A 19,743-nucleotide genomic window follows, 5' to 3' on the forward strand; every position below is an offset into this window, starting at 1 on the left:
ACAGCAGCAACAGCCAATAATATGTTAGCAAGTATCAGCAGCGCCAATAGATTAGATTTTAGGCGGGTCTAATAGTAAACCGGTTTCCGTTTCGGTCCTAGTGCTCAACCAAATCCATTTAATGGAGCGTAACATTGTTTTTGGACGGAAAAAAGTGCAGGGGACCAAAACTGCCTTTTGAAAAAGTGGGGGGGACATGTCCCACCCGTCCCCCCCCAAAATTACGTCCCAGGATGTAAGTGTCTAAGTTCCTCTCATGGTGTCAGGTTGTATAAATTATTTCAGTGATTCAACTCATGTCATTCTTAACATCAACAAAGAATATCATTAACAAGGGATAGTGTGCAAGATGCTTTTTAAAAAATTAAACCACAATTTAAGATACTCACCCAGAACGGCATCAAGTTGCTGTTTGGACTCAGGTCGTGGTGTCCTGATTGTCTCCCAGTCAAACTTGAGCAGGACAGTGTTCCCCTGCTCTAGATGAGCACTACAAGGTCTCCGATGTAAACTGAGGGACTTGAAGTCTTTAGAGAGTTGAGCTTCTGTCAGGGGACTTGTACATCAGAGCCTGGCAAAATTCAAGTTTATTTTCAAGTTTGTTTATAAAGCGCCAAATCACGACAAGAGTCGTCGCAATACACTTCACATAGTAAACATTCCAATACAGGTCAGTTCACTAAGCCAATCAGAAAAAAGTTACCTATATAAGGAACCCAGCCAATTGCATCAAGTCACTGACTAGTGTCAGTGACTTTACAGCAATCCTCATACTAAGCAAGCATTTAGAAACAGTGGAGAAAAACTCCCTTTTAACAGGAAGAAACCTCCAGAGGATCCTGACTCAGTACAGGCAGCCATCCGCCACGACTCACTGGGGATCGAGAAGACAGAGCAGACACACACACACACACACACACACACACACATTGTGTAATGTCTGAAGTCTGTTGCATTTCTGTCTGAGGTGTTTTTTGCATAGCAAAGCTGCCCTCCCTGTGGAGGGTAACTCTGAAGTGCCTTTATTTCCTCCACCTGACTCAATCCTCATGTAAACCCTCTGATCTCTATTAAGGTAGCGCGACTCGGGTTGTGAATGACCACAGTCACCAATTCTTGTCATGTGTCTATGCCTGTGTATGTTAGCCTAGTGAACCAGACCAGATTCTTGCTTTGCATATATAGTCTGGCTTGCAAGTAGAGCAATCCATCCCTGAGCTCCGAGACTGAGCCAATATTCCTCGACAGCTCATTAATTTTCCAGTAAGCCAGGTAACCACTCAGGCTGAAAAGCAAGAAACCTGACACCATCACCACGAATATCCAGACGTCTTCAGAATCCTCTACAGACAGTTGAGAGGGGCAGATCAGGTTCCACTGTTTCCAGGAGTCCATGATATGCTCAGCTGACTCTGTCCCAGAGGGGCATCTGGGAGCCCGTTCTCATCGTTGAAACATTTTTGTCAATCGCGTTGAGAGACCAACTGACCAGGTCCAGTGCAAAGCAAGTAGAGGCGTGTGAGCCACTCCAGAGGCTGCTGGACAGGGACGTCCCATGGCACTGGCTGCCAAAGCATGACACCGCTGTAGAAGAGATCAAGCGGCTGGTCACGACAGCTCCAACTCTGGAATACTATGACGTAACCAAGCCAGAGCAACGCTAGTCAGAAAGGACTGGGCTGCTGTCTCTGCAGGAGGGACAGCCTCACGGGCTCTGACTCCAACAGAACAAAATTACGCACAGATTGAGAAGGAGTGTCTGAGTATCTTTCTGCTTTCTCAATGTCCATATTGCTAGATATGCTGAGTTTTAAGGCGAAATCCCGGGGAATTTCGTCTAGAAATGCAATTACCCTAACCGTGCACGATCCCACAGTGGCTAATCATTTTTTGGCAGCCAGTCGATTTATGGCACAACACCTGCTTTCAGCCACTCCCCCTGCTGCGTCCGTCTGCTCTCGTCTGTTTTCCAGGCGAGGCGCTGCTCAACTCAAACAAGCCCATTATATTGGCGCCAGTTCTCTGAATACAGAAACAAGCTCCATGCCTTTTATTTAACGCACAAACAAGGTTCACCTACTACCTACACCATTACTCAACTTTGAGCTATTCGTACCAAAGCTGAGCTAAAAACTTGTAAGGTAGGATTTGCAAACACATTATATACACCTTGCACTTAATATGAGTGAAATAAAATGTAGTACTAAACGGCTGCATCCATGAGGACAAAGTCCAAACAAGTGGAACTAAACTGACTATTCACAGAAAACCTACAAGTTGTTTACAGATGATCAGAGAATTTGCTTTCAGTGAATTCAAATTCAAATTTTTTTTTCCAAAATCACAAGTTAAAGTTCAAGAGAAAAATAATTTTGTTTTATTTTATTTATTTGTATTTACACACAGTGGAAGTTTAAATCCGTAAACTGAAAACTCTCATCTGCAAGTTTTATTAGAATCATGGGAATTTATTACATCAACAGTTGCAGTAAAAACTTTTAAATCTTCTGTCACTAATGAGCCCCGCCCCCTCAGGCCCCACCCAGCCTTCCAACATGGCCGCCGAGCCACTCAGCAGTCAAAGTCAGCTTTGTGAAGTCTGTGACCTTTCTGTGGTTCTGAGGGGAACTAGATCCTCCGAGCTGCTCACCATTCTCGTTAGGACAGGCAAGGGGGCGGAGCCTAGGACACGAAGCAGCAGTCACAAATCAGACCAAGAAGAGAAATCAAAATGTTGATGCTGAAGAACAGGCACGTTGGAATACTGAGTGAAATGTGACTAAAATATCACTGTTTAAAACAGTGGAGAGCGGTTCGTTTCTCACAGAAAAACACTTCCTTCTGATGCTTTTGTCCGGTTTGGGTCCTACGTTGCCAGAGGAGGATTGTGTTTGTGTCTCAGGTCCTTCAGATGATCTCAAAGGTCTTCTTAAGCTCCATAATCAGCTGCCAGTCAGATTTCTGCATCTCGTCTCTGAACCAGTTCTTCAGGGCGTCGATGGATGCTCTGGTGATCTGAAACCAAATTGTGATGTTAGTTACCGATATCTAATCAGGCTCCTCCCCCAGGGGGGGCGTGTCCTCACCTTGCTGACGATCATGTCGGTGGCTTCAAAGTGGCGTCCGTACATCTTAGGCGACTCTCCAGGGATGGGCTCGATCTTGATGCAGATCTCCTGACCCTTCTTGGCAGTGTCGACAGATTTGTGATTGATCTCGATGCTGGTGACCACGCCGATCTCCACAAACTGGAACACAAACTCAGATTAACGCCGGGGACACACCGGCCGCGGAAGCGCCGAGAAGCGAATCGCTCACGAAATTCGGCCGCTGCTCGCCGCTCCTCAGTTCAGATCAGACGCGCCCCAGTCGAGGCGCGCATCGGCTCAGCTGTAGTTTTTCTTTTAAACACTTGGTGTCCTCCATTTCCTCTCTGCCTTTTCTCAGCTCTTTTCCTCTACGTTTGAGTGTTTGTGCGCGCGCGCGCATACGTGTGTGTGTGAAATAATATTATAAATAAATATTTTCCTTGAACGTGGACACACCTTGTGTGTGTGTGTGCGTGCGTGCGTGCGTGTGTGTGTGTGTGTGTGTGTGTGCGTGCGTGTGTGTGTGTGTGTGTGTGTGTGTGTGTGAACCTATGTTTCTGCCAGTTGAATCTCTTGGAACCCGCTCCAATTCTGCAGCTGTATCCTAGCAGTTTCTTCAGAAATGGGTACGTAAATAAACATGTTTTTCGGGGGGCGTACAGCTCCTTGTGTTTCTCAACTTCCATAATTAATTTAAAGTCATCCATCTTAACTGCTTGCCTCAGACTTTCTGCCTCTGTCCTGTTTGCTCCGTGAAAAGACACCCAAAACCACACCCCCCTTCACGCGGTCACACACGCAAACAAGTTCGATGTGTGTATGTGTGTGTGTTCGTGTGGTTTTTCTGCAGTGTCTGATTACGAACACATTTGATTGCGTGATTTTATTTTGAAATGCTTTATTTTGTTAACTTTACCGGCCTGCCTCTTATGTCTAGGTTTGACTTCCTGCCAGAATTGACGCGATTCACTCGCGGCTCGCGAAAAAAATAGAGCCGACGCCGAAATGATCGCTGCACGGCGCGAGGCGATTCGCGGCGCTTCGGCGGCCCATGTGGTCTATAGAATAGCTTAACAAGGGCGCCGAATGAAGGCGGTCACATTTTCGCGGCGCTTCCGCTGCCAGTGTGTCCCCGGCGTAACCCATGCAAAAGTTTTAAAACCCAACCGTGGTCTTTAGAGACTCACCCCTTTGCTTGGAACGCAGAGAGGTGTTCCCTGTTTCAGGATGCCGGCCTCCACTGAAACCCCCATCACGATGGGATCTCTGGAGTTAAAGATGAACTGAGGAAGAACCTTCAGCTTCACTGGGAACACGGCGATGTGTCTGCAGAAACAGAACACTTAAACTTAGAACCTCCTTCAGTCTGACGGCGTTCATAACTCAGGTCGGATCCTTCAGATAAATCAGTGGATTCCAACCACGGTCCTCACAAGCCCCCAACACACCTGATCTTAACTCATTCGCTGCCAGCGTTTCTCACCGTTTTTACTGTTTTTTAACTCATTCACTGCCAATGACGACTAAAGTCTTCGTTTGCATTTTTTTTACTGTTTGAGCATCGGAACGAGCCCCCGCGCTAAGAGAACAAACATCTCAGCCCTGAAGCCGATCTTCATCCGCATACGTCACAGATCACATGATCAGGAAGCAACACATCCATGTGTTTGGAGATCGTTTTGGGCCGTTCCTGTAAAAAAAGTGAGGCGCGAACCGGAAAAGCGTCTGCCGATCACAATTCGACAACGGATTATGAAAGAACGGATAACGCTCGAAACACGCGGCTTCTTCCTGATGCAAGAGGTGAGTCTCCTCTTTGTTTTGGCATCGACATCATGCTAGCACGCAACGTTCTGTGACTTTAAAAAACAGTAAAAACGGCGAGAAACCCTGGCAGCGAAAGCCGTTAGCGATCAAACGGCTGGCAGTGAATGAGTTAAGAGTCACAGAACGTTGCGCGCTAGGATGACGTCAACGCCAAAACAAAGAGGAGACTTGCCTCTTACATCAGGAGGAATCTACGCATTTCAAGCGTTATCCGTTCTTTCATAATCCGTTGTTGAATTGTGATCGGCAGACGCTTCTCCGGTTTGCGCCTCACTTTTTTTACAGCAGCGGCCCAAAACGATCTCCTAACACATGGATTTTCTGCTTCCTGATCACGTGACGTGTGACGCATGCGGATGAAGATCGGCTTTAGAGCTGGGATGTTTGTTCTCACGGTGCGGGGGCTCGTTCGGACGCCCACACAGTAAAAAAATGCAAATGACGACTTTAGTCGTCATTGGCAGTTAAGGAGTTAATCTCCAGAGCTAGACGACCAGCAGAGGTGATTCAACTATTCAATCAGATGTGTTGAATCACAGAAACAACGTGAACATGTTGGATAGTGGCCTTCATGGACCAGGGTTGTCTAAACAGAAAAAATCTAAGATCAAAAACAGGAAATCACTAAAATCATGTTTAAATGGAGGACATCCTTCTGGTCTGGAAGGTGCAGGTTGGTCCTGAAAGACTCAATCAGCTGAGGAACTAGATGTTCCTAGTCTCCAGTCTAAAACTAGAACTTGTCCTACTTGAACTCCTCCTGTTTGGACTTCTTGTAGTCCTCTCGGTATTTGGTGAAGGCATCGAACAGGTGGTAGATGATCTCAGCAGAGAAGATCCGAACCCCTAGACTGTCGGCCATTTCCTGACTCTCCCTCTCAACCTTCACATCGAACGCCAAGATCACTGCGTACCTGCAGACAGAACACGTTACCAGAACCCGACGTGAGGTTCTACAGACCCTTGAGACTTTCAGCAGGTCACGTACTGTGGGTCGTGCTCCAACATGGTGGAGGCCTTCATCACATCCTTCTTATGGACCGGGCCGATGTTGATGCCAGCGTACTGTGGAACACACACACACACACACACACCTGAGTTCTCCAAGGTTCTGAGAGCGACCTTATTGAGTGGTACCAAGACCACTGAGGTTGGAGCAGAACCTCTAAAGACCAGAGAAAAAGAGGGAGCAACTCACCGGGACTTTAGATGTTCGGAGGAATTCCAGCAGAGCCTCCAGGGACCCCAGAGTGGACGCCTGGACGTAAACTCCTTTCTCCTCCAGTTTGATGGAGCTCAGGGTCTGTTTGAGCTCCCTCTCCAGTTCATCCTGAGAACCAGTAGAGCCAATGTTACTGGAGCAGCAGACATGATGATGTCCTGAAACGTGTCAGAGGGGGAGGATACGATACCCTGAGCACGGGGACCTCGTCCTCTCTGTGGGCCACCAGCAGGGGGAGCCCTGCTAAGGTCTTCTCCAAGTCTTTACCCAGAATCTTGACTCCCTGAGCTGTGGACACCTCTTTGTGCTTCTCGTACTGGTTCTGGAGACAAAACCAGACCACAGCTTAAAACCACAACTAACCTGAACTCTTCAGAGAGACCCACTGAGACAAACAGGCCGAGGATCCGAACCAGCAACCCATCGGTTATAAGGCGAACTTTTAACTCTTGAACCACCGCCACAAAGTAAGCTTGGTGCTTTTATTTTGAAGGTATTTACTTTGACTCTGAGCTCCTTCAGAGGCGGCGGCAGCAGCAAGCCTCTTATCTGTGTGACGATTGGTCCTTCCACCCCAGGGACGACGATGGTCTCCCCTTCCCTCAGACACCCGTTGATCAGGATGACATCTATCGTGGTTCCCATACCAGGAAGAGCTTTGACCTGAGGACAAAGACCACGCTCAGCTGGGACTGTCTTCAACAGAAGACACCTCAGAAGGTCCACACTCACCTCCATGACCTGAGCCCGCAGCTCATCGCAGTGTGCTAACCGTCGGGCCAGCATGGTCTGCGTCAGCTCCACCAGCAAGGCGATCAGGTTCCCCATCCCGTCCCCGCTGTGGGCCGAGGTGGGAACCAATGACACAAACGTTCTGGGGTCTTTGTTCTCATAGAACAGGGCGGCGTTAAGACTCTGGAAACAACAGGAACTAAATTAAAACCAGAGCCGTGATTGGCTGATCAATGAGGATGTCATGATCCACACCTGCTGGGCAAACTCCACAATGATGGCCTTGGTGCGCTCATCAAACTCATCCTTAGTGTTCTTCTTCTGCTTCTTCAGCGTGGCCACCACATCCGTGTCTGGACTCTTCTTCCAGTCGTAGAGACGGTCGACCTGAAGGAGCACGAGACAGTCAGAGGTCGGGGGGTAGTAGGAAGGGTGGGGGGGTGGGACACGACCTTGTTGAGGGCAACGATGAAGGGACACTTCTTCTCCTTCAGCAGGTTGATGGACTCGATGGTCTGAGGCTCGAGGCCGTGCATGATGTCCACCACTAAAATGGCGATGTCACACAGAGAGCTGCCTCTGTTCCTCAGGTTACTGCAGAGACACGAGGACAAGGAGACAGGTCAGAGAGGACAGATGTGTCCACGAAGACGGACGGCTCAGAGAGGACAGACAGGCTCCACCTGAAGGACTCGTGTCCAGGTGTGTCGATGATCAGCATTCCGGGGATCTTGATGTTTTCTCTGTCAAACTACAAAAACGGATCGTCAGCAAACCAAAGACACAAAGTGGATGAGCTGGAGTGAGACGTCGTACGTTTTTAACCATCTTGGTCTGCTCCTCAATCGTCTCCTTCGGGACGTTTGTGGCTCCGATCTGCTGAGTGATTCCTCCGGCCTCACCGTCCTGAACGTGGGTGTGACGGAGCTAAACGACAGCGGTCAGTGAGAGACGCCAACCAAGATCGTCTGCCAACATGGCGGTACCCAGTGGGTAACCAGTAGTGTACCTTGTCCAGGATCTTGGTCTTTCCTGTGTCGACGTGTCCGAGCACACACACCACCGGCGCTCGGAGCTGATCAAAGTTAGTGTTCTTTATGTTCTCCACTCTGCGTTTCTATAGAAACACAAACAGGTGGCTGGTCAGCGATGGGCCAGTCGGGGGAGGTCTCACTACTCCCGTGGTTCCGTGACTCACCTCGATCCTCCTCTTGGCTCGGTCATACAGAAGCTCCTCCTTCGTCCTCCCATCGTCCTCGTCACTGTCGCTGCTCTCATCTTCGCTTGGCGCTCTCCTTTTACCGTGACCTGCAGGAGGCTTCTCCACGCCACCATCTTCCTCACTTTCCTCCTCCTCTTCGTCTTCATCCTCATCGTCGTCCTCCTCGTCGTCGTCCTCTTCATCTCTGTCCTCCTCCTCATCGCTGGCTGCAGGTTGAGAAGGAGCAGTCGCCTCCTCTTTAACTTCAATGTGAACTTTCTTCAACTCTGACAAAGAGAAAATAAACAAATATGTGACTTTCGCCATCTGACCTCAGAACTCACAGGCGTTTCCTGTCAGGGTGGAGGCTGATTTGCAGCGTGATCATGTGATCATCAAAGTTACGTTTGTCTGCAGCTCCCCTGACTGACCCGGGATCTGTTACGTCAACTAACTCACACATCCGGGTTTTAGTCGTGTTAAGGTGGTAGCAGCCAGCGCTGGGGGAGGGGCTTGAGCTGACACGTTATGTTCTGATGGTATGATGTCATTTCTGTCAGGTTTGTAATTGTTACAGCACATTGTGAACATTTGAAGAAAATAATCAAAATCACAAATTGCTGCCTGGAAAGTCATAATTTTGCGAGAGAGTGCTCGCTGCAGAACTACAAAGGCGGAGCTGCACCAGAGTCAGCCCCGCCCATTCACGCAAACTCAGCCTAGCCCACTGACTGCTTCTGTTTTTCTACTTCATCGCAAACTAACCTGACCCACATGAATTACGGCTGTTTCTACTTTACAAATGTTAATGCCACGTTCTATGCTCCAATTAAACAAGATAAATATAACTTGCTACATGACAAAGCCTGAATATATCCCGAAACGAAAAGGTTTCTTTTAGCAAATATCTGCCCACAGCCGTTCCAACAAAACCGAGATGCAACAGCATTTATAACTATTGTGTGCTTTCTGGTAGGGCAGTGGCAAGATCACCAGTCTTTAGTTTAGCTTTCCCTCAGCTGATGCTGGTTCGACTCTCGGTGGGGTCGTCAGCTATCTATTTAGCCAGCTGAAACATTTAATTTGTTTATATTTTAGTTGTAATGTTTATTTTCTGCAAAATATTCATGTCTCTAAACAGCATTTTAGTTGAAACTCTGCTCACAAATGGACTCACACTGGCTAAATAAACAAATAAAAAAAACACACTAGTCATTATATTTTAAACAGTACACCAATAAACTGTTGTAAACATAGTACTGGCAGGTGCAGCTAGAAAAGTAGAAAAAGGGTTATAAACTACCTTTATATTGCCGCTACTGGGAGGCGAACCTGCACAAAACTGCATGTCAATCTGACTCCATAACCACTTCACCACTACATCTGATAAAAAGCACATGGCGTCACATGTAATTGTGCCATCTAGTGTGTTTTTGTAGATGGGATGTATGATTTTTCGGCGGTGTCTCAGTAGAAGTCATTTGAGAGATAATTTGTCAGAAAATTCACAGAATATCCAGATTTGAGAACCAAGACCAGACCCGCATCGGGGGAGGAGACCAAATTGAAGCTGAGATGGGAGGGAAATGCATGAATGAGGCCAAAAATGGCTTTGGTGTGTTTCTTATGAGGAAATGACAATATAACATGGTAAAAAGTTCCAAAAGTTAGATTTTTAATTATATGAAAGCTTTACAAAAACTGTTTAATTAACTTCTCAACTCCGTCCTAATCTTGCATTTTAGATGATGTTAGCTATAACACCCTCTTTGGTTCCAGAATGCTATCAAGTCTAACAACTGGAAGGAATTGGACTGACTCTGATGGAATGGGCGGGGCTGATTCTGGAATGGGCGGGGCTGACTCTGGTGCAGCTCCGCCTTTGTGGTTCTGCAGCGAGCACAACTTGTGATTTTGTCTCTCCACCTTTATTTACACAGCACCTTACAGGCATGAAGGTGATGTAGACACAATAAAAGTGATTAAAAAGCACAACAACACAAAAAGTGAAGTAAAACAATAAGATCAGATGAAAGTGAACACACAGATTATTAAAGTAGCTCTTCAGCTTTGTTTTAAAAACCACCACAGAAGAAGCCCTGACCAACAGAGGAAGCTCCTTCCATAGCTTTGGTCCTGCCACTGAGAAATCTCTACCCTAGAGGCGACAGGAAGCCCGTGTAAAGCTGCCAGGATCAGTGTCACATGCTCAGACTTCCTCTTGCCCTCCAAAACAAAACCACAATAAAAGACGATGTCTACAATAAAGAACTGACTAATTTTTTTAGAGCAATACAATTTTAACTAATAGAATCGAAAGAAAATTCTACTTATGTTATTTAGAAGATTTCTTATTTATTAGCTGGTTGCTTCGGTAAGATAAAGAAATTAAAATGTTTACCAATAACTGATTAATCGTGATGTCAAAGGGTAAACAAGTAAACGTTAACACAAATAAAAGCCACACAGAGCAAACACTAAGTTAAGGTCCGACTGGCCCTACAGATGCTCAGGCTTTAAACGTAAAAGGTCACAAAGTCACAGTTAAAGGCCTGGCTGTTAGCAACAAACGTGCTTAAATAAAGTTCATTAGTTCAATCAAGGTCCTTCTCTCCTCGCCATGATTCAGACAGGAGTTTATGTGCAAGACCATCTAATGTAAAATGATGGAAAATGATGGGAGTCAGGAAGTGTGTGTTTAACTCTGAACTCTGTGGTTGGTCCACGTGGGACCCCTGGTGGTCGCTACGAGTGACTCTCAGCTCCTGGGCTGCAACAACGAATCGATAAAATCGATTAAGAAACGCGTTGGCAACGACATCAATTCGTCGTGTTGTGCAACTTTTTTTGTGTCGTGCAGCCTGTATGTGACAGTCAACGTTACGCTCATCTGTATGCGGCAGCAGAGCAGACCGAGGCAGATCAGAACGAGAATCGCTGTCAGCTTTGAGTTTGCTGGGCTAAACACCGCTGCAGGATTATGGCAGGCCACTTGTCGTTGTCGTCTTCCTCCGCTTATCCGGGTCCAGGTCGCGGGGGCAGCATCCCAACTAGGGAGCTCCAGACCTTCTCCCCGGTCACCTCCACCAGTTCCTCCGGCAGGACCCCAAGGCGTTCCGACCAGATTGGAGATGTAACCTCTCCAACGTGTCCTGGGTCGACCCGGGGGCCTCCTGCTGGCAGGACATGCCCGAAACACCTCCCCAGGGAGGCGTCCATGAGGCATCCTGACCAGATGCCCAAACCACCTCAGCTGACTCCTTTCGATCCAGAGGAGCAGCGGTTCTACTCCGAGTCCCTCCCGAATGTCCGAGCTCCTCACCCTATCCCTAAGGCTGAGCCCGGCCACCCTACGGAGGAAACTCATTTCGGCTGCTTTTATCCGCGATCTCGTTCTTTCGGTCATTACCCAAAGCTCATGACCATAGGTGAGGATTGGGACGTAGATCGACCGGTAAATCGAGAGCCTGGCTTTCTGGCTCAGCTCCCTCTTCACCACGACAGATCGGCTCAGCGTCCGCATCACTGCAGACGCCGAACCAATCCGCCTGTTGATCTCCCGATCCCTCCTACCCTCACTCGTGAACAAGACCCCGAAATACTTAAACTCCTCCACTTGAGGCAGGCCACTGTAGCATGTACTTCACAAACGCGTCTATCTGTGAACATAATTTCCACTAGATTATTACAAACCTATACATAGTAGATATGTCACCATTACATTTTTTGTGGTAGAAATGAAATGTTATTAGCATTTCCAGTAGCTTCCTTCTGAACATGTTAATGAAATACAATAAATTTTACTGATCATAGTTTAATGATGGACATATTTAGGTGATCGCATGTTGTTTTGCACGCTTTTGAACTGTTAATTAATCATGTTCTGTTGTTAAAGTGAAGGAAGGACAGAAAAAAGTTTTCCCTAGCAGCTTTTAAATTTTCCCGATTAATCGAGTCGAGACCCCATCGATGATCCAAATAGTTGTTTGTTGCAGCCTTCCTCAGCTCCTACCATCGATCAGGGCTATTTCATTCCGGGCGTGGAGGGCTGGCATCCAGCACGTTTTGGTTTTAACTCTGCTTCAGCACACCTGATTTCATTCAGCAGGTAACGAACAGGCTTCTGCAGAGCCTGGTGAACTGCTGCACAGCTGACTCAACCACTGAGTCTAGTGTGTTTGACCAGGGAAACCACTAAAACGTGCTGGATACCGGCGCTTCAGGCCTGAACATGGATCTAAACCTGAAGTCAGAGTGTTTGTGAGGTGGGGGGTTACACATGGTCGGCATGGACGTCCTGAGCCTTAATAAACTCAGCCCAGAGGGTTGAGAGATTCCAGAAACATGCAAAAACATGGCATGAATATGCATCTACACAGAGGGTTACACGGCCTAATCCATTTAAACATCAACACACACACACACACACACACGCGCTAGTTGGTAGGAGTCAAACCACCTGCTGCTGCAAAGCGTTACACTGAGCTAAGATCAGGCGTTTAGTGGGAAATCAAAAGGAGGTGAGGCACCAGTACCTGCTCTACGCCTCCTCATCCTCTCTGTGTTCATGAACAGGATGAAGAACACCATTATTTACTGTAAACGTTACATGTAAACAATCAGTAGAGCCACGGCAGCTGGAATGACCTCACCTTTCTCCTCGTCGCTTGCCATGGCCTCCCAGTCGTCTACAGCTGCGTCCGGCTTCACCTCTGCACACACACAGTGTTAAACACCTTCACCTCCCCCTCCTCCTCCCTCCCTGTTCTAACCCTCCCTCACCTGGCTCCGCAGCCGGTGTCTCAGCCTCCGTCTCCATGACAACAGGCTCTGGAGTGTCCGAGGTTGGGGAGGTCACCTCTAATGCTTCTGCAGAAATAAGCAATACATTAGAATGTGTTATGATGATGATGAGGTTAGTGTGTGTGTGTGTGTGTGTGTGTGTGAGTGTGTGTTAGAAAGACATTTCAAAATGTCATTGTTTTCTATAGTTTAGCTTACTTTGTCCCTGCTTTGTAGAAAACCATCAGCAGATATAATTATAAACCGTAGGAAACCTTCTCCTATGATGGTGAAGCATGTTCCAGGTTTTCAGCCTCCGCAGGAGGAGGGGAGGAGGAAGAGGAGTACCTTCAGGAGTCTGGGCGTTGAGCTTCTTCTTCCTCTTGTCTCCATAAACCGGTTTCTTCTTTGGCATCATGTCTTTGGATGGCACTTCCACTCCTGAACGTACCAACTTAACAAGTTTACACCAGTGCAAATAAAAAGGCCCCGCCCACCAGCCAGCTAAGCCCCGCCCACTGACCCTGAGCCTGCAGCAGCTTCAGCGTTGCTTCAGCACGAGCTCGAGCCTCCCTCTGAGTCTTTGTCAGCAGCTTCCCCTCCTTCTTCAGCCGCTCTTTCCTCTCCTTCTCCTTCTGCTTTTTCTTCTCCTTACGCTCCTGCTCCAGACGCTCCTAAAACAGACACCTCCTACGTCAGCCATGCCATCATCAGCAGACAACGGAGGAGGAGGCGGGACTTTACCTGCTCCTGCCTCTGCTTTTCCAGCTCCTCCAGCCTCTTCAGCCGCTCCTCTTCCTCCTTCCTGGCTCGCTCCTCATCCTGTAAAGTCAGCCATCCTTAGAGAAACGGGACTACTGCAGCAGCACCAGGACTACGTTTCCTAGAGTTCCCCACCTCCTTCATCTTGGCCAGAGCCTCCTGCATGGCCTTCACCGTGGCCTTACTGGGACCCTTGGTCTTCTTCTCCTCCTTCTTGTCATCCTTCTTCTTCTTCTTATCTTTTTTCTTTTTGTCACCCTCCAGTTCCTCTGCAGAACAACAACAGATAAACAACTGGTTTTTTGTAAAAATATAAATCAGCCGATGATGCCGTACCTTCTGCTGCTAGCTCCGCCCCTTCCTGTTCCTCTGTCACCGCTGCAGGTAGCTCTGCCTGAGGGGGCGTGGCTTCAATCTTTTTCTCTGGCTCTTTTTTAACCTCCCCAGCAGCCTCCTTCTCCTTCAGCTTCTTCTGCTTCATTCTCTCCTCCTCCTTCTTCTTCCTATCCCTCTCCTTCTTCTCCGCCTTCTTCTGCGCCGCCGTCTTCATCTTGAAGCCTCCCGCCTCATCCTCCAGCTCCTCGTCTGCCTCGTTCTCAGCCTTCTCACCCTTCCCTTTGTTCTTCTTCTTCTTGTCCCTCCTGGAGGTAAACTCCTGGTCATCTTCAGAGTCATCCTCCTTCCCCTCTCCCCCACCTCCTTTCTTCCCTCCATCATCATCTCTGTCCTCCTCTTCGTCAGACACGGACAGCTTCTTGCCCCCTTTTTTTGCTCCTTTTGTCTTGACGCGAGAGCGCGAGGAGCTGTCATCATCGGAGTCAGAGGGAGGAGCAGGAGGTGCCTGAAGGAGCAGAGAAAAACACTAATCAGACTAAAACAACAACAACAACAACAATAGACCTCGGTCTGGTCTGAACGGTTCTTAGTAACCCAGAATTTGGTCAGATTCTTTACTCATTACTTTTAAAAAGAAGACACTAGCATAGCAAGGACAAGCATACAGGTGGGGACATTTTGAAGACATCTGGAGGAGACGGGGACATGCTTAAGGACTTCTCTGACAAACAGGTCATTTGTAGTAACACCATTCTGGACCACTTACCACCCTTCAAAAAAGTTCAGGAACAAAATAAATCATTTATGTTGTAAATAGGGATGAGTACCGAATTCGGTACTTTTTAAGGTACCGACCGAATTCCAAAGTACCGACCGAGCACCGATTCACGTCATTTCAAACGGTGCCTCGTTTCGGTACCCGTCCTTCATAACGAGAACTTGCCTAGACAGCTGCGCATGCGCAAGAGCGTTATGTCGTCGCTCGCTGCGAGCGAGTTGTAAACAGAGCAGCGTGGTAGAAAGAACGCACGCTAAAGCTTGGGTCCACTTCACTAAATGCGACGGGTGATTGGGTGATGAAGAAACCAGCGACAACGATCTAAGTGAGACATCCTCATCTAAATCTGCTCCGGTAGGTAAATAAAATGTTTAAGATAACGTTAGCTTGATATGTTAGCTTCCGTTTCGCTAATGGTGCGTTCGCTTTCTCCTCGGAACTCCGAATTTCCGACTAGATGAACATGAACGCGCTCTCAAGTTTGGCTTCACTTTACTAAATGCGACGGGTGATTGGGTGAAGATGAAACCAGCGACAACGATCTGAGTGTGAGGCATCATCGTTTTATTCTGCTCCAGCAGTTAAATAAACTGTTTAAGATAACGTTAGCTTGATATGTTAGCTTCCATTGCCATCATTATCAGCTAATGGTGCGTTCGCTTTCTCCTCGGAAATTCTAACTTCCCAGTAGGAAAAATCAAATGAAAAAAGACGGCCAAAGGAATGAAGATACACAGTAAATTTAGTTCACAGTAAAGATGTTTGCTTCAGTTTAATTATCAGCTTATAAAACTACAAGGACGATGTTAAAATACAAACAGCTGAATGTTATTTATCGTGATATTTATCAAACATTGTTATATATTGAGAAAAATATATATTTAATTATAAAAGTGTATTTAAATATTAAACACTCAAAAGTATCGAAAATTGGTACCGTTAAGTACCGGTATCGATTCCTAGGTACCGGGAATTAGTACCGGATCAATGTCAAAGGTACCCATCCCTAGTTGTAAATAAACCTTTTATTCTGAAGGAGAAAAACATTTGTGATACAAGCGGCCGAAATGAGTTTCCTCCGTAGGCTCAGCCTTAGAGATAGGGTGAGGAGCTCGGACATTCGGGAGGGACTCGGAGTAGAACCGCTGCTCCTCCGGATCGAAAGGAGCCAGTTGAGGTGGTTTGGGCATCTGGTCAGGATGCCTCCTGGACGCCTCCCCAGGGAGGTGTTTCGGGCATGTCCTGCCGGCAGGAGGCCCCCGGGTCGACCCAGGACACGTTGGAGAGGTTACATCTCCAATCTGGTCCGGGAACGCCTTGGGGTCCTGCCGGAGGAGCTGGTGGACAAGGCCGGGGAGAGGACGGTCTGGAGCTCCCTAATTGGGATGCTGCCCCCGCGACCCGGACCCGGATAAGCGGAGGAAGACGAAGACGAAGAAAAACATTTGAACAGATCAGAAGACAGGTAGATCATCTCACCGCCTTCTTGTCCTTCTGCTCTCCGTTCTTCTGTCCATCAGCATGGCCTTCATCACCCTCCTCATCCTCAGGACTGGCTCCACCCTTTTTCCCCTTCCTGGTCTTCTTCTTCTCTGGTCTGGGAGGCTCAACTTCTTCTATGGTTTCTGTTTTCTGCAGGAGAAATGAAGAGACTGTTGGAAACGTCCTGATGAGGTGAATAAAGCGTCCTGCAGGTGTGTTTACCTGTCCTCCCTGAGCCGCAAGAGAAAGCTCCTCTAGCTCCTTCTGGATGTCCTCCTCACTGTAGAAGACACACACGCACACACACACACACACACGCACACGCACACACACACACACACACACACACACACACACACACACACACACACACACACACTGTTCACACCATGTCTACACAAACTGAGGACTAGAAGGAAATGACGGTGTCGTACTCAAAGTCCTCCTTCTTGTTTGCTTTCTTCTTCTTCTTCCCTTTCTGCTCCTTGGAGGCTCCAGCTCCTTCGATCTCTGCAGCCAGGGCGTCGATGTCGACGTCTTCATCTTTGGCACTGAACATAAACCAACAGGGATCGATGAACAGAGGCTTGGTCACATGATTGTCCATTCAGTGGAGAGCACGGAGGTTGACTCTGTGTCAGAAAAACACAAACCGACGAGCCGCTGCTGACGCTTCACTTCCTTTTGTTTCCCATGATGAAGCTCAGAGAGCAGAAACTGATCTGAGAGCTGCTGAAGCGGGTTTTCTCCCTCTACAACAGCGTTTCTTTCAGCTTAGACACAAAAAGTCACTAATGCTGCAGAAGCAAGACAGGATGATGCTAAACTAACTGATAAAATATAAAACGGACTCGTGATTTAATGGGTTTTGAGCCAATTTAACACAAAAACACTCGTCACAGCATTTTAGAGCTTCTCCTCAACACCTGAGACACATCCACTCTGACCTGTCGACACAAGACTAGAACTAACAGAATCTATTTCCATTTGCATCGATTTCTGGTCAACTAGAACATTTCGGTTCTTTAAAAAGAAACAAGATGTTATTGCCAGAGTGACTTGGTGCTGAGAGATGGCACACTCGTTGGGTTTACTTGGATCAGCAGCAAGTCTTTGGACAATTTCTCATTAAAACTAGTGACCAGTAGAGAAATGGAGGAAACAACCTCGTTTCCAGATGATATCCACATGGTCACAGAGAGACATTGATAACAAAACCTTCAAAATGAAGGAAACCCAGAGTCCAGATGCTTTTATTCTGAAATCAAACATCTAGGAAGGTACACGGCCAGTAACCCGCACCCCTGTCACGTTTATATTTATTAATCAACGTAACATTAATGTTTAAATAAGACTACACTGTGACTAAACACAAGTCTACGGGTCATTTCCTTCACGTCCAGGTCAAGTTTCAAACAACTGAAACGAGTCTGGTCTCAATTGAAACAATTCTAAGCTCCGGGTCAGACTCAGTTTGGGACATGAAACCTAACCAGCAGCAGTCTCCGGTGTTTTTTAATGAGATTACTGTTTTCAATCACAAGTTGTGGAATTTATCGAAAAAAACAAGTTGCTCAAACTTTATTTAGCAACTATTTCCCAAAATACGTGATTCAGTCAAATCAGAGGCAGCCCGTGTGTGTTAAACGATATTGCTGGGAAAACACACTTTTATCAAACCTGAAGTGAGCCCTAGTGCAAAAGGTTCAAACTAGCAAACAGCAGGTGTAGGTGATGCTCTTTCATAAAAGCAGTGGGGAGAATTTTCTGTGTTATACGAATTAAAACACAGGTTAAGATATTTGTTTTTCTTCAGAGAAATTTTGATAGTTTGATTCGGTTATTTTTAAACTAAAGCTCTTCTGGAGTCCCTAATGAGAAACTGAGATGCCCCCAAACACGAGTCTACAGCTGATCTCCTCTTCAAGCACCGCTACATTTATTCAAGCGCACAGCTTTTTAAGAGGATGCAGACGTTTCGTCTAACGGGTAAATGGATCCGATTCTGAAGGTGCAACAATGTCGTCTTCTAATGGCTGCTCCATCGTTCCATTCACAAACACTGGATCAGTCCAGCAGGCATTCACTTCACCTCTGACTCAGCGAGATAAGTTATTCACAAGACCTGAGTTGTGCTCTTGTGAATAACTCCAGAAGCGACTTCAGTTCCCATCTGTAACACTTACACACTGTCCAACCGAGATTACTACCAAAACACTTCAAACTACAATCAACTGTTGTAGATTTATTGATCTGAACTGATGTTCAGTCCTCTCTGTAGCCGTGTGGGTAGGTTATCTTCTGAAGGACTTCTGCCTGGGTAAACTGATGTCTGAGACAAGGTGAGGCGCTGATGGTCCTGATTTTGTTCAGGAACAGAGTGAGAACAGGATCTGTAGCTAATAAAGCTTAAAGATGTAAACATGGCTGTAGACAGAGAAAACAAGCCAGATACAGAGGCTGCTCAACACCATGAGACAAGTTCACACTGGACACGCTGACTTACAACAGGTAAACAACACGTGTCAGAACCAGAAAGATCCACACCAACAGCTGCTTTCATTCAGAAGATCTGATCGTATCACATTTGCTTCTGGTGTTAATGAAAGAAAACCTGCTGATGAGTTTTATAAAGCCGACTCTGGTAGAACACCTGCAGCCCCTCAGGTGTGTGTTGAGTGTTACATCAGTGATTATCGGGTTAGCTGCCAACACCGTGGCTCGTGCAGGTAATACACATAAAACTACCTGAGTTTACCGTAAGTAAACAAATAGATTAAAGTGATAACTCGTGTCAGACTGACCAAACAGCAGGTTCAGTACGAGCTAGAGGCTAGCTGCGCTGTTACTGATACATTATCCAGAAAACTCGTCTCAGTGAGCAAGAACCCAACATAGACTCGGTTCGGTTTGCTTGAGCCCATTTTAGCCTTATTGCTCCATGTAAAACTTAACTCTGATCATCTCTGACTGTTTACAGCTGCACCTGAGCTCACATGCGTACAATGACTCGTGGTTAGCATCTGCTAGCAAACCTAGCAGCTAAGCTAACGGGGCAAGAAGCGATTAACGCCAGTTTGGGGGGTTTTGATTGGGTGGAGAGGCTTAAACCACTCGGTTTCCAACGTGGACATGTGTTTCTCCGCGGAAGCTCACTGTCTTCCTACCTGTCCTCTGCGGATTTCTTCTGTTTCTTCCCCATTTTGCCGCTGCGTCTCTGGAACTTCGCTCCCTGCTAATAGCCGCACACGACACGACGGCTCACATTGGTCAAAGATCGTCTATTAGCAAATCAATAAGGATGGTTAACTACCAGTAACTGCGTGTGATATCACAGTACATTACTTCGTCAGTTTTTCTGCGACGCCAAATATATTATTGCCACTCTTTATTGTCTTAGTCATACTAACCTAAGACAAAACTTACGTTTTTGTTCAAGAACTCTTGTTTAAACTAAAACGAAAAACGATTTCTGAAGAAAATGTTGGAGTGAAACATCTTTACATCTAACTTCTCTACGCACGGGTTAGGG

At 46.9% G+C, this 19,743-nt stretch overlaps 1 protein-coding gene across 3 annotated transcripts; it reads right to left on the minus strand.

Moving 5' to 3' along the window:
- Positions 1–2,434: 2,434 nt before the first annotated feature.
- On the minus strand, positions 2,435–19,498 carry eif5b (eukaryotic translation initiation factor 5B). 3 transcript variants are annotated; one of them, XR_001572881.3, is made up of 28 exons: positions 19,379–19,498; positions 16,646–16,762; positions 16,434–16,491; positions 16,209–16,361; positions 13,952–14,456; positions 13,751–13,884; positions 13,598–13,675; positions 13,377–13,527; positions 13,202–13,294; positions 12,854–12,940; positions 12,724–12,783; positions 12,607–12,630; positions 8,069–8,358; positions 7,880–7,987; positions 7,687–7,797; positions 7,554–7,621; positions 7,323–7,464; positions 7,126–7,257; positions 6,871–7,053; positions 6,640–6,801; positions 6,329–6,460; positions 6,115–6,246; positions 5,905–5,981; positions 5,666–5,830; positions 4,277–4,415; positions 3,087–3,248; positions 2,826–3,015; positions 2,435–2,682 (listed from the first exon to the last, which is right to left on the minus strand). XR_001572881.3 is itself a non-coding variant. In XM_015957963.3 (27 exons), exons 1-27 carry the CDS (start codon positions 19,411–19,413, stop codon positions 2,908–2,910), a joined length of 3,606 nt encoding a protein of 1,201 aa, XP_015813449.1. In that variant the 5' UTR covers positions 19,414–19,498; the 3' UTR covers positions 2,719–2,907. The 3 variants fall into 3 exon arrangements, 2 of the variants coding, with proteins under 2 accessions (XP_015813449.1, XP_015813450.1); XM_015957963.3 differs by lacking the exon at positions 2,435–2,682 and having other exon boundaries at positions 2,719–3,015; XM_015957964.3 differs by lacking the exons at positions 2,435–2,682; positions 12,607–12,630 and having other exon boundaries at positions 2,719–3,015.
- Positions 19,499–19,743: the final 245 nt, after the last annotated feature.

This window comes from Nothobranchius furzeri, chromosome 3 (assembly GCF_043380555.1).
Source record: "Nothobranchius furzeri strain GRZ-AD chromosome 3, NfurGRZ-RIMD1, whole genome shotgun sequence".
Classification (NCBI taxonomy): domain Eukaryota; kingdom Metazoa; phylum Chordata; class Actinopteri; order Cyprinodontiformes; family Nothobranchiidae; genus Nothobranchius; species Nothobranchius furzeri.

Coding starts and splice junctions, on each gene's coding strand:
- eif5b (XM_015957963.3), bottom strand. CDS start 19,413: ATGGGGAAGAAACAGAAGAAATCCGCAGAGGACAG. Junction 12,631..12,723: donor GGCAAGCGACGAGGAGAAAG/GTGAGGTCATTC, acceptor TCATGAACACAG/AGAGGATGAGGAGGCGTAGA. Junction 7,465..7,553: donor CCTGGACACGAGTCCTTCAG/GTGGAGCCTGTC, acceptor GTGTCTCTGCAG/TAACCTGAGGAACAGAGGCA.